This window comes from Apostichopus japonicus, chromosome 12, assembly GCF_037975245.1.
Source record: "Apostichopus japonicus isolate 1M-3 chromosome 12, ASM3797524v1, whole genome shotgun sequence".
In the NCBI taxonomy this organism is placed as follows: Eukaryota; Metazoa; Echinodermata; class Holothuroidea; order Aspidochirotida; family Stichopodidae; genus Apostichopus; species Apostichopus japonicus.
In genome coordinates, this window is record NC_092572.1 from 24484983 (window position 1) to 24496839 (window position 11857).

The window sequence follows — 11857 nt, forward strand, 5'->3', positions numbered from 1 at the left end:
ATTTTAAATAAAGACAATGGTTGATGTAAGCTGCCAGCAAAATATTGTATGCTTCGTCCAAAGGAATATTGCTGAGGCCAGTGAGGCCACCTGCAGAGTGCTTGCTAAAGCTTTGGACAAGACAGGCCGAAGAGACCTTCAGCTGTATGTGGAGAGACAAGGTAATGATAACTATTGACTGGATTGATATAGAAGACTTCATTCAGGTTGATAATTCATATAATAATATATGCATACAAATAATTTGTATTCATAGTAACTTGCAAGGGGTATTATAGAGGCTGAAGTTGATAAAAATTCTTGGATTTTTCTGCACCTGTACAGGAAAGACCTGCATAGCATTTTGTATGGCAAAGATTAAATCTTTAACATTGGTGGTACAGTTTTGTGAAAGCATCTGGCACTAGCTGAATGAATGATATCATCACAGCAATTCAGCTGAACAATGTTTTTGATTTTTATATATAATATTCAACTCACCTATTCACAGAGGAAAATTAATATTCCTACAAAACGTCGTATTTGCTGCCAATCAAGTTTATATGCATACAAATAATTTATAATATATTATACTATCATGAATGTATTATATAGAGTAGCAAATCTCTTTCAAAATAAAAAAAAAATTTAAAACGACGTATTTCTTCAAACACATCGTCATAAACTAGTCAGGTCTGTGCAGAACAGGGACACCAAGACAATGTAACAATTAACATTGCACCCATAATTTGTGTAAAGACTTTCAAATAAATTAATTGTAATTAATTTGCAAACAAGAAGCACAAAAAAAGACACATATGTATCACAATGATATTGATAATTAAGCAAGGTGTTTATTCAACAAAACAAATAACGAATCTGATGTATTTACAATCTCGAATACCAATTAGATTATTAAAAATGGAATAATCTTACCAACTTTTTGTCACAAATATGATAAATCGAAGAAAAGGAAAAAATTGGCCTTTGAAACGCCACTTTGAAGATAGATATTCACAAAATGTTGAAAGAAAGTCTTGTAATGCAAACAATTCAGAATACAACCCTAGCAGGGAGGGGGAGAAGGGAGAAAGAGTCATAGCCCCCTCACATTTCAAGTCTCTTCCCCCCCACCTTTCCCCCCTCCATCAGTCAAAAAAGTTGCAAAAGGCTGGTAACACTACTGCCTGCATGTACAATTATTTGTAAAAATACAAGGAAAATATTTTGTGTAAAAAAACACATCTACTTTGGTGTTATTCTATCTTGGAAGAAATTTTTAAGATGAGACAAAGATTTTGTTGTTATCTACCCCCTTTTCCTAAGGACCTTTAGTGAACATTCCAGATAACCATGTGTTCCTCATAGCATCCTCTGCGAGAAGTTGAGTCAAAGAAAGTTCATTGCTCCCGCATGCTCAGAAATGAAATAATCGACTTTGCTTAGTATTAAAGAACACATGTGGAGACAGAGGCTTACACTTTAAGTTAGCCTCAATCTGCTGCCCTCACTTTCATTCCAAATTCATCCTCTTATTTTGACTTTTTGTAGAGTACACATCAAATAATACCCAAAGAATGAAGCTGTAAAATTCTAGGTACAAATTATCTCTGTGTCGGGAGTTTCTTTCCATATCTCTTAATAATAATATAATATTATATTATATAATATTATAGTATATTATAATATAAAAACATAACATCGTTGACCTTTCTGTAGCAACCAAAGTAATGTGACACTACAATTGTGAATGAACTGACAATGATCACTGCTTACTCGGCATTTCAGAAACTATATTGGTAGTAATACTGTAGTACTTAGATGATAATAAAGATGCATATTAATTTTGTTTCTATTACAACTAATTGAGAAAACAAAATTATATTTGGAAATGATAGAAATCAAAATCATATTTGGTAAGGCATTCATTGATGGGACGGAATAATAATACAAGGCATACAGTTTACTTTTGGAGGGGAAAAAATGACAAATATCAATATTGATTTTTAAGTACGAAATTTACGAGCCGATTTTATTTTTTCAGGTTTGAAAGTTCACTCATTTGTGTGTTTATCAAATTATAAATATCCAGTGTTCAACAACTTCCAATAAGTGTTTGAATATTCCACTGAATGACTTGGTTGGTGTCAGCGGTGGGATGAACCGATCAATTAACTAACTGGTGGAACAGGTGGGGCATTGATTCTCCTTTCGACTTCCTTGCAATATTTTTCTGGTACACCATTATCCCTGTGAATAATAAGAAAATAGTAAAAAAAGAAAAATGTTAAAACTAGATATTTGAAGAAAATTTAATTGTGCATGTAGGCTGACACCATACAATAATAGCTTCCAGGATGATTAACATGATCAAAATAAAATAATAATAAATTAACAATTCATTAAAGGGGGTAGTGTCTCGTTAGGAAATGTTACATCGGAATATACTGTGCCTTGCACTGGTCCGCAAGCAGCTCCCTCAACTGTCACGTTACACTTTTCATGGACTTACAGCAGCGCATCTATGAACTTAGAAGTTCATTCATGTAATGCACGGTGAGTTACTGCATTTACACACACGCACGCACTGTATGCACTGTAATGCATGTGCTGGTGTTGCCAGATAGATAATCACTCCACAATAAAGTTTTAATATTTTTTAAATCTTGCCTGTCAGGATTCAATATCCATTGAATGAAGTAGAACATGTATTAAGTAATTAAACCTTTTTCAAATCAATTTTTAGCCAGCACACCAGTGTTGAACTTAGTTTTGATTCACCACATTGCAAAATTTAAAGTGGTTCACGCAAATTTGCAAAGTTTGCTCTCGGGAATAGTTGAACATTTTTTTTAGCCTCGAACATAAGGCTGTTCACGGCAAGGTAGTTTTCTTGGAAGTCCTTGCAACTGCAAGTTCAATTCTCTTATAGCTTCTTATGTACAGCTTTTTTGGTACAAATTTTACTATATACCAAAGATCTATTTGCAGGGATGAGCCTGGGGTACAAAAAAAATCATGGAACTTTGCAAAAATTGCAGTATAGGCTCCAGTTTGCGTATTCTACAGTGTGTTAGGATAATAGTTTTTGTCCCCGAGGTAGAAAAGAAATCATGGATATTCCGCGAATTCGCGGAAAAACCTAATGCCTGTATTTGTCACCCGGGCCCCTATACTTCTGAGAAATCTTGGATGTGTAGTTGATGTCTACCACAAAAAAAGGGGGTCATATTATAAATCAAAAATAAATAAATCAAAAAGAAGGCAACTCTACTTCTCCATTCATGAGCTATCTCATCTTTTCTTACCTGAGTTCAGTCAGCTTCTTTCTTTTGATGTCGTCCAGCTTGGCTCTCCTGGCGCGAGCTTCCTCGTTAATCCGCACCCCTTCTTCGAAAAAGGCAGTCCTGTCTGCGATCCTCAGTTGTTCCTTCTCTCTTATTTGACGTCGCACGGATTCAGCGTGGTCCAGTCTTTCGTTGTGGGCGACTTCATCTTGTGTCTGTTCCTTTTTCATTGCCGTTACCTGTGCACTGAAAGGGTGGATAAAAACAACCCGATAAGGATAGCAATTCTAGTTCCAGCTTCATCTATGCAGTGATCAAGATGTATGGATATATTCATTTTTAATTGCTCGGGCTACAAAGTTATAGCCAATACGAATATATTCTTTTAAACATAGCTGGAATTTTTCATTAAATAAAAAAAACATAGATTTGCAAGTGTGCTTCTATGACATCACACCTGTTTGCTTCAAGTTCACTTATGCTACCAAACGTGTCGATTTCAAATAGCACCATCTCAGAAACGGTACGTAAGAATTGAATTACAAATTTCACCACGATGCTTAGAATATATGCTCCTCTTTTTTTACATGATCCGTATCTTAATTTTTTTCTCTGGACTACCCCTTTTGAAACCATTTCAATTATAATCTTCTTACTTGAGAACTCTCTCAAACTCTGCTCTCTCCCGTTGAGCTTGAACGCCTAAGAAATGTTCCTTGTTCCTGACTTGGACCTCTCTAGCTTCTTTCAGCATCTTCTCCGTCTCGGCTTTCTTGATGCTGTCCTCCAGCTCTTTGCGGCGCCATTCTCTCTCTCTCTCCTCCTGGTTTCGTTTCGCCCTCTTTGCATCTTTCTCAGCCTGATAATCTTTGGCTCTTTCCTAAAAGAAACAAAAAATACATGTATATATATTATAGATATATGTATATTTATAAATTTCCAGAAATATGTCAACGAGGGAATGTTGATTTGAAACATTTTAAACAAAAAAAGGGTATTGGTGACTAGATCGAGAATCAAAAACACTACTTATTGTTAACGTTTTGTTTCGTTTGTAAAAATTGTGGTCATTGTTAAGAAATTATCTTCCTAATGCTCAGAAGAACAGGAACACAAAGACCATAAAGAGAAGCTCGCCACAACATGGATCATCATTTTTTTTTCACATCTGATGATCTCAGAAGAAACATTAATATCCCGTATTTTAAGAGAACAAGGCAAATTCATTAACACCCAACACTGCTACACAAAATATCCACACTAAAATGTTCTTTGGAACCAAATTTTTTATGGAGAATAATCTTGCATAAATCATCAAGTCTCTTTTGTTTTTACCTGCATGGCACGGAGACGAGCTATCTCTTTTTCCTTCTCCAGTTTCAATCGCTCCTGTTCGGCTTCGAAAGCCGCTTCCCTGGCAGCTTTCTGTTTCTGGTATTCGACCACTTTGAGATCGGCCAGCTGGTTCTGTTCCTCTCGCCTCTTCTTTTGTTCCTCGGATTCTAAGTTGGCGACGGCGATGTCCTTCTGAGCTTCCAACTGAATCAATCGTTTCCTCTCCAGATCCTGGGTAAAAAAAAATTAATAAGAGAATCACAAATTGGGATACAAAAACAGTGCATAAAAACATACATACATTCATATATACACACAACAGAACACACAAACATACATACAGAATGTTCCAAAGTTTGTCTTAAGGAAACAACTTTGGCCATACCCTTTGAGTTGATGCCAAATATATTTGCTTTTGTTGTTTGAACGTTATTGCAAATAATAACTACTGGATGCCCCGACCTCTAAATTATAGAATGTTCAATATTACTAACTTTCAAATCTTCCATTTGTAGTTTCTCCAGGTATGATAACATCTCGGATGTCTCTTGGTCTTTTCTCTGCTGATCTAGCAACCTCTCCTCCCTCCTGTCCGCAATCTGTTGCAAGATCATGGCGGCTCCCCTGTGATGAAGACCAAAATACATCAAATTAACAAATCTAGTACATGAATGTAGCTTTAAAACATACAATTAAATAGAAGAAATACAATACACTATAAACATCTACAGTGCAGTACAATACCATACAGTACAATACAACACAGTAAAATACAGTTCAATACAATACAGTACAATATCCAATACAATACAATACTGCGAACTACAATACAATATCATGCAATACAATAAATAACAGTACAAAACAATGCTATGTAATACAATAAAATATACACTACAATACAGTTCTGAGTGCACTACAATACTGAGTGCAATACTTACATTACAATAAAACAGTACAATACACTACAATACAATAAAATACACAATACAAAACTGAATGCAATACAATTAACAATACTGAGTACAATGCAATGCAATACCATGCAATACAATAAAACAGTACAATACACTACAATACAATAAAATATACAATACAACACTGTATGCAAAACCATAATACTGAGTGCAATACAAAATAATACTGAGTGCAATACAAAACAATAAAATACCTGTCACTTCAATAAGATACAGTACAATATACAATACAACAACACAATACTATAACATGCAATCAACTTTATGCAATAGCAAGCAATACACTACAAGATCTGTCTATGAAATGGATCAGCTTAGAACCATCTAAGTTTCGTTTCAGACAATGACGAAGAGCTTATTCATAGCTGATAATCTGGGGAAGTCACAACTGAAACTTAAAGGCATTGAAGACTCGCCCCAAACCGCGTGCGGCCATCTGAAAAAGTTAACTTTCTTTTGCTTGCAAGTGACGTTTTCTTCGTGTCGCTACAAAATGCAGACAGTAATGAAACGTGATACCTTGTTATCTTTAGCTGGACCTGAGATGTCCATCGCTGTATCGTTTATACACTGTGCTGTGGGTATTGACCGCAGCTGTATGTACTGCTGACTGTACACTAGTGTCTAAATTACAGACGGTAGCAAGCTGTGTGTGTGTTTTCTGGGATCGATGGTGGTGTCTAACAATTCTGTTACACCTCATTTGAAACTAGGTCAGATAACCGGCATTAGACGTTTCTTTTTTGCGCGAGTCTTCACACCCTTTAAAGACTTATTTTCTACTTTATTTCTTCTTCTTCACCATCTTCTCCTCCCTTGTGACTTACTCGTATCGTTCATGCTTCCTCTCATTCTCCAGCTGCTCCTGAAGTTGAAGTGATTTCTGTCTCTCCACCTCCATCATGGCGTCTAGTCGTTTCTCTTCCTCTGTATATTCTTGGCCGATCTCCACTTTCTCGAGTATCTGGGCGTCTCTGATAGCGTGGCACTTAGCGTTGAGCATGAGCTATGTGGACGGACAGATAAATAGACAGACAGACAGGAAAGAATTTGGTTAATATTTTTTTAAGAAGAGAAAAACACTACATGCTGCTTTAAATCTAGCGAGCAACTCACGATAAGTATTTACTTCCTGATTATAACATCATATGTGACATTGAACATCATTTTTTTTCTTCTTTTTTTCTATCATCTTGTGACTATATCTTCTGTACAGAATGGAGGAAGAAAAAAAGTAGGCCTAGTCTGTTTAATTAAATAAGTATCAAGTTAGGCCCTAAAATTTACCCCAATTTTGAATATTATTTTTGGTCTTAACATCACTCTTCTCTTTCAAATTACAAATTAAAACTTGTCAGCAATTTCTATTGGAAGAGACATTTCCAATGAGTTTTTTTTTAGTTTAGCTCTGCTTTGAACTGAATTGACTTTCCACATGACATTATTTCCTAACAAACAGCGATTGAAAATGATCGATACTGCCCAATATCCAAGGAGACCAATCATTTGAATCAATCATCGATCTGGTCATCTTGTTGTCATCTGCAAAATGTACTGACTGCTTCGATACAATATACAAAAATTCGGGTAGCACTGTTGGATCCCGGGTCTGGGCTCCATCAGGGAAAAAGCACCAAAATATTTTCAACTTAATCACTGCGGGGCGCTAACAATTACTTCGGTTGTATCGACTGCTATGAAAATAAAACTCCATATCTATATCGACTGAGTTGAACTCACAAATCCATTGAGAGATTCCGGTTCAACAATTTCTTAATAACACATCTAAAACTATGTAAATATATCGCCATCAAACTCAGAATGGCGCACCAAAAACAATTCTCACATATTAACCTCTCACAATAATACTCATGACCATTATAGAACATATATCTAAAACTATGTCCAATACTGAAATCAAAATCAGAATGGTGCATAAAAAGGTTCTCATGAAAAGACATCACAAAATAATACTTGTTATCATTTCAAGGCACAATTAAAGAAAAAAACCTGTATTTGTTTCTTCATCCAGCTCTCGGCTTCTAAATTTTTTTTTACCTCGTTAATTTTCTTGACTTCGTCCTCCTGTTCGTCCTGCTGTTCATTAGCCTTCTGTAGCAGATACTCCGACTGCTGTTGGGCCTCCAGTTCCAGCTCGTTCAGTTCTTCGTTCTTCTGCCGGGTGCGGTCAAACTCTTGCATTTCCATCTTGCGGTTGTTGCTGGCCTCCTGGAAATCGAGAGCAAATAAATAATCACATATTTGGAAACGGTATCATTTATAACTCTTTTAACGAGAGTCCGTCCATCGCAGACGACATTGTCGCTACTCCACGACCGGATGTTTCTGTTAAATCGGCGATAAACTGGCATTTTGTCAAATCTGAGTTTACCTGGATTTTCATGAGGTTCTTGAATGTTTCATAATAACTACACTTTATATATTCTGGTAGTCTGATCCATATTTTTGGAGCAAGAACCATAAACATTTCTATCACCACAGCTACCACAGTTAAAGAGTGTGAAGACTCGCGCACAAAGAAACGTCTCATGCCGGTAATCTGACCTAGTTTCGTATGAGGTTTAACAGAAGTGTTAGACACCACCATCGATCCCAGAAAATACACACACAGCTTGCTACTGTCGGTAATTAGACACTGATGTACAGTCAATATATACAGCTACAGTATGGTCAATACCCACAACACAGTGTACATAGCAGCGATGGACATTTCAGGTCTAGATAAAAGGTAACAAGGTATCACGTTTCATTACTGTCTGCAGTTTGTAGCGACAAGAAAACAACAAGGAAAGTTAACTTTTTCAGATGGTCGCACATCATGGATTGGGGCGAGTCTTCAATGCTTTGAAGTTCTGGCTCCACACAAAACTACTTTCAAAGATTGTTCAAAACATGATTGCTCAACACTTTACCAAGGCACTCTGTCATCATGCCAAACATTCAGATATTCTTTTGTGAACAATAACATCAAATTTAGATCAATTTAAATTTAAATAAATTTGCAATCAAATTAAATGTGTAAACTAACATTACAGGTTACAACTGTGTCAATATTAATTTAAACTGTAATTTCATTTTTTGCTACCTTGGAAGGCCCTTCATGGGCAAACACCTCAATATTTGTGTGATCTGTTCTCCCATTACAAGCCAACATGTTCTGTTCTCTCCACTCTCAACATGCTAATCTCCTTATTGAGCCTCGCTTCTAATTGCATTTTCTAACATTGAATTCCACGCCACATGAACTCAGACATTGCAACTCACTGAACAATTTCAAGCAACAGCTTAAATAAAACCTTTTCTCTTTTAAGGCACTTCTGAAGTGTTCCATGATATCAGCTTTTATGAATACTGATTAATGATGATTATTATGTACAGCTGAGGGGGGGGGGGGGGGGGTGGGGGGAGGGGATCCATATGTGAATTTATCGAACAGTTCAATGTTTTTCAGCTTGAAATCATCGTACTTACAGAAGCCATTTCTTTCTCCTTGGCTCTCCTCTGCTGTTCTGCTAATCTCTCCTCCTGAGTCAAGACTTTACTTGCATCCATGATTCGGAGAAACTGAGCTCGGTCAAGAATGAGAGTCTGACCAGACGGATCGATCCTTGGTACTCTGTAAAGTTGGGGGGGAGGGGGGGGGAGGAAATAATGTTAAATGGATTGACATGGTACATATATTCAATCAATATATATATATATATATTTATATATATATATATATAATTATATATATATATATATATATATATATATATATATATGCCATATATTCAATTGAATTCCTAATGAGTTACATATTTCCAGTGAATAATTTGTCTGGTATCATAACGTTAAATTCTCTGCAAAATCAGCCAACTTTATTCACAAATTATGCAAAGATGTACTGTATGTACTGAAACTGTAGCAGTTCTTATGTATGTTAAGAACCATGATACCATTTTCAGCATTTTAGGAATGTACCCTCAAACCACAGACCTCCACATGATTTGTTGGAGCCAGTAGACATACAGATAAGTGTAACAGCTTCCCAGAGAGGCCTTTGTACATTAGCTTAGTATTAAAGTTAACTTACACCAGGTCAATGACTTTACCCTATCACAAGCAGAATTATTATATCCAAGTTTGGGCAGAAGAGAGAGAGACTAGCATCGAACATGCATACAGTACATGAAGGCCATCCAGTGTATATAATCTGAGATATACACGTAGGCCTATTTGTTTCAATCTTACACACAAAAAATATATTTCCTGCGCCAAACACACCTAACTTTCCATTCTGTAATTGCAAAATTAAATAATTTAGTACAAAGCAAGTACTGTAAAATACAACTAGCTTGCCAGATAAGACCATTGTAACGATATAGCCTGTCAAAGTGACACCTGACATTAATATGCTGTTAAGATGACACCTAAAACAAGGCTGACAGCCATAGCTCGGGCACAGAAAACCAACTTTTTCTGACTTCACATCCAACCTTAGTCCGGCTTAGATCATTGGGGATGGTCTTTACAGATGTTAGGAAGTCCATAAACATTTCTTCCTTTGTTCTCTCTGAGGGTTCACTTATGAAAAGAGGTTGAGAATTTAGATCCCACTGGATGTAACCAGTCATTTGATCTACTTACGTTAGTTTTCTGATGAGATCTTTGGTAATAACTTGTACTTCTTCCTTCTGTTTCGAACTTCTCTGTCCCGACGATCTGCCACTCTTGTTGGAGAACATATCTTCAAAGCCTCCATTTTGTGTTCGTGCGTCACCTTTGGCCTTGGTCTTTTTCGACCCGAACAGACTTTCGTCGACCGACGAGGTCTTACTGACCATGCGGTACTGTCTAGTTCTCGCTCGTCTGGATCCAGAGCTAGAGGCAGACTCTAGACTTGCAACACTTTTAGGCTAAATGGGGTTAATTAAAACAATGAATCATATGAGTAATGATGTTATAGGCTTAATTAGTTTTTGAGAATGTGGTTCATCAAAATTAATGTATGGGTTCGAGAATGAGATGACATTTCTATTTATCAGCATGTGCAGTGCCTGTGGCTAACCGACACATTCAAAACGAAGGCTATGATGGTATACGGTAAATTCTCCATCTACTTAAGGCATCAATGTTCTTTTAAAGGATAGTGGTAATGATGATCTCCATGAGTTTGCTTAGGTGTTTAGTTCTAGCCTTCAACTAGGCTATTTGATTTTGTTGACGGTTTGACCATTTCATCCTTAAAGAGACAGAATTATATATATTTCTAAATGTAGCCTAGTGAGTCAAACTTTTGCAAGCAAGGAAAAGTTTCCTGGGCAAACTAGACGCATGTGTTGAAGTTTACTGATACATCATTCAGCTAGACGGGTGAAATAATTCACGAAAATGTCTCAAAATACAAAATTTAAGGCTTTGTAGATTAAAGTTTCCGTTGAAAAGGTGGTTATAATACACCTTTGGAATACGGCAACTACAGTGTCTATCAAGTATGAGCAAATCTGAATCTGAATGGGTTAAGTCGGCAAAAATCCTACTAGAGGACAAAAATGCCAACAGAGCGCTACAAAGTATGACTAAGAGTATTTATTAGATAACAGTGCAGCTACATACTGTATAACAAAGTAAACAAAGTTACTGAATACATACCACCATAGATCATAAATAGATCTGTTACTATTGTTACTGTATCTAGGCCCTATGTTATTGTTAGGCTAACCCTGTAACAGAAAGATTTCTCATTTAGTCTAAAATGATGATGAAATGAGAGAATGTAGCACAAGTTAGGCCTATTATTAACTTTTTTTATAATCATGGTTTAGAATTCTTAGGCTACCTATGGCCTAAGTAAGGCTTAAGCGAGGCTAGCATAGGATAGGCCCGAAGATACTCACCATAACTGAATGTTATTACGAAGTCCTCGAACGTGTAAAAGAAATGAAGTTTACAGGTCTGCTAATCGTCTCCGTTAAGGAACAGTCTTGATATCTCAATGAAGCCTAACGTTTGGCCTTCTTTAAATTGCACAAAGTATAAATTTGACAGTTTTCTATCTTCCAAATTACAAGAAACTTTGTTGTTATTATCGTAAGATTAATATTTGCAACTTATCGGTGCACCAATATCAGCTTTGTTGCCTAACACACATTCTAAATTTGATGAGAGGTCCGATCCTATAAAGCTACAGTACAAGAAGGCTACGTTCGATTATTCAGCCATACACTGTTGGTTACCACCATCGCTACCGACTTCCACTGTTGCTAAGAAAAACAC

At 36.3% G+C, this 11857-nt stretch overlaps 1 protein-coding gene across 1 annotated transcript; it reads right to left on the bottom strand.

Moving 5' to 3' along the window:
• Nucleotides 1–808: 808 nt before the first annotated feature.
• LOC139977598 (cilia- and flagella-associated protein 45-like) lies at nucleotides 809–11787 on the bottom strand. Its single transcript, XM_071987004.1, has 10 exons — nucleotides 11479–11787; nucleotides 10229–10497; nucleotides 9071–9215; nucleotides 7637–7807; nucleotides 6406–6584; nucleotides 5096–5225; nucleotides 4602–4832; nucleotides 3923–4146; nucleotides 3288–3512; nucleotides 809–2229 (listed from the first exon to the last, which is right to left on the bottom strand). Exons 1-10 carry the CDS (start codon nucleotides 11479–11481, stop codon nucleotides 2151–2153), a joined length of 1656 nt encoding a protein of 551 aa, XP_071843105.1. The 5' UTR covers nucleotides 11482–11787; the 3' UTR covers nucleotides 809–2150.
• Between the last annotated feature and the right edge of the window lie 70 nt (nucleotides 11788–11857).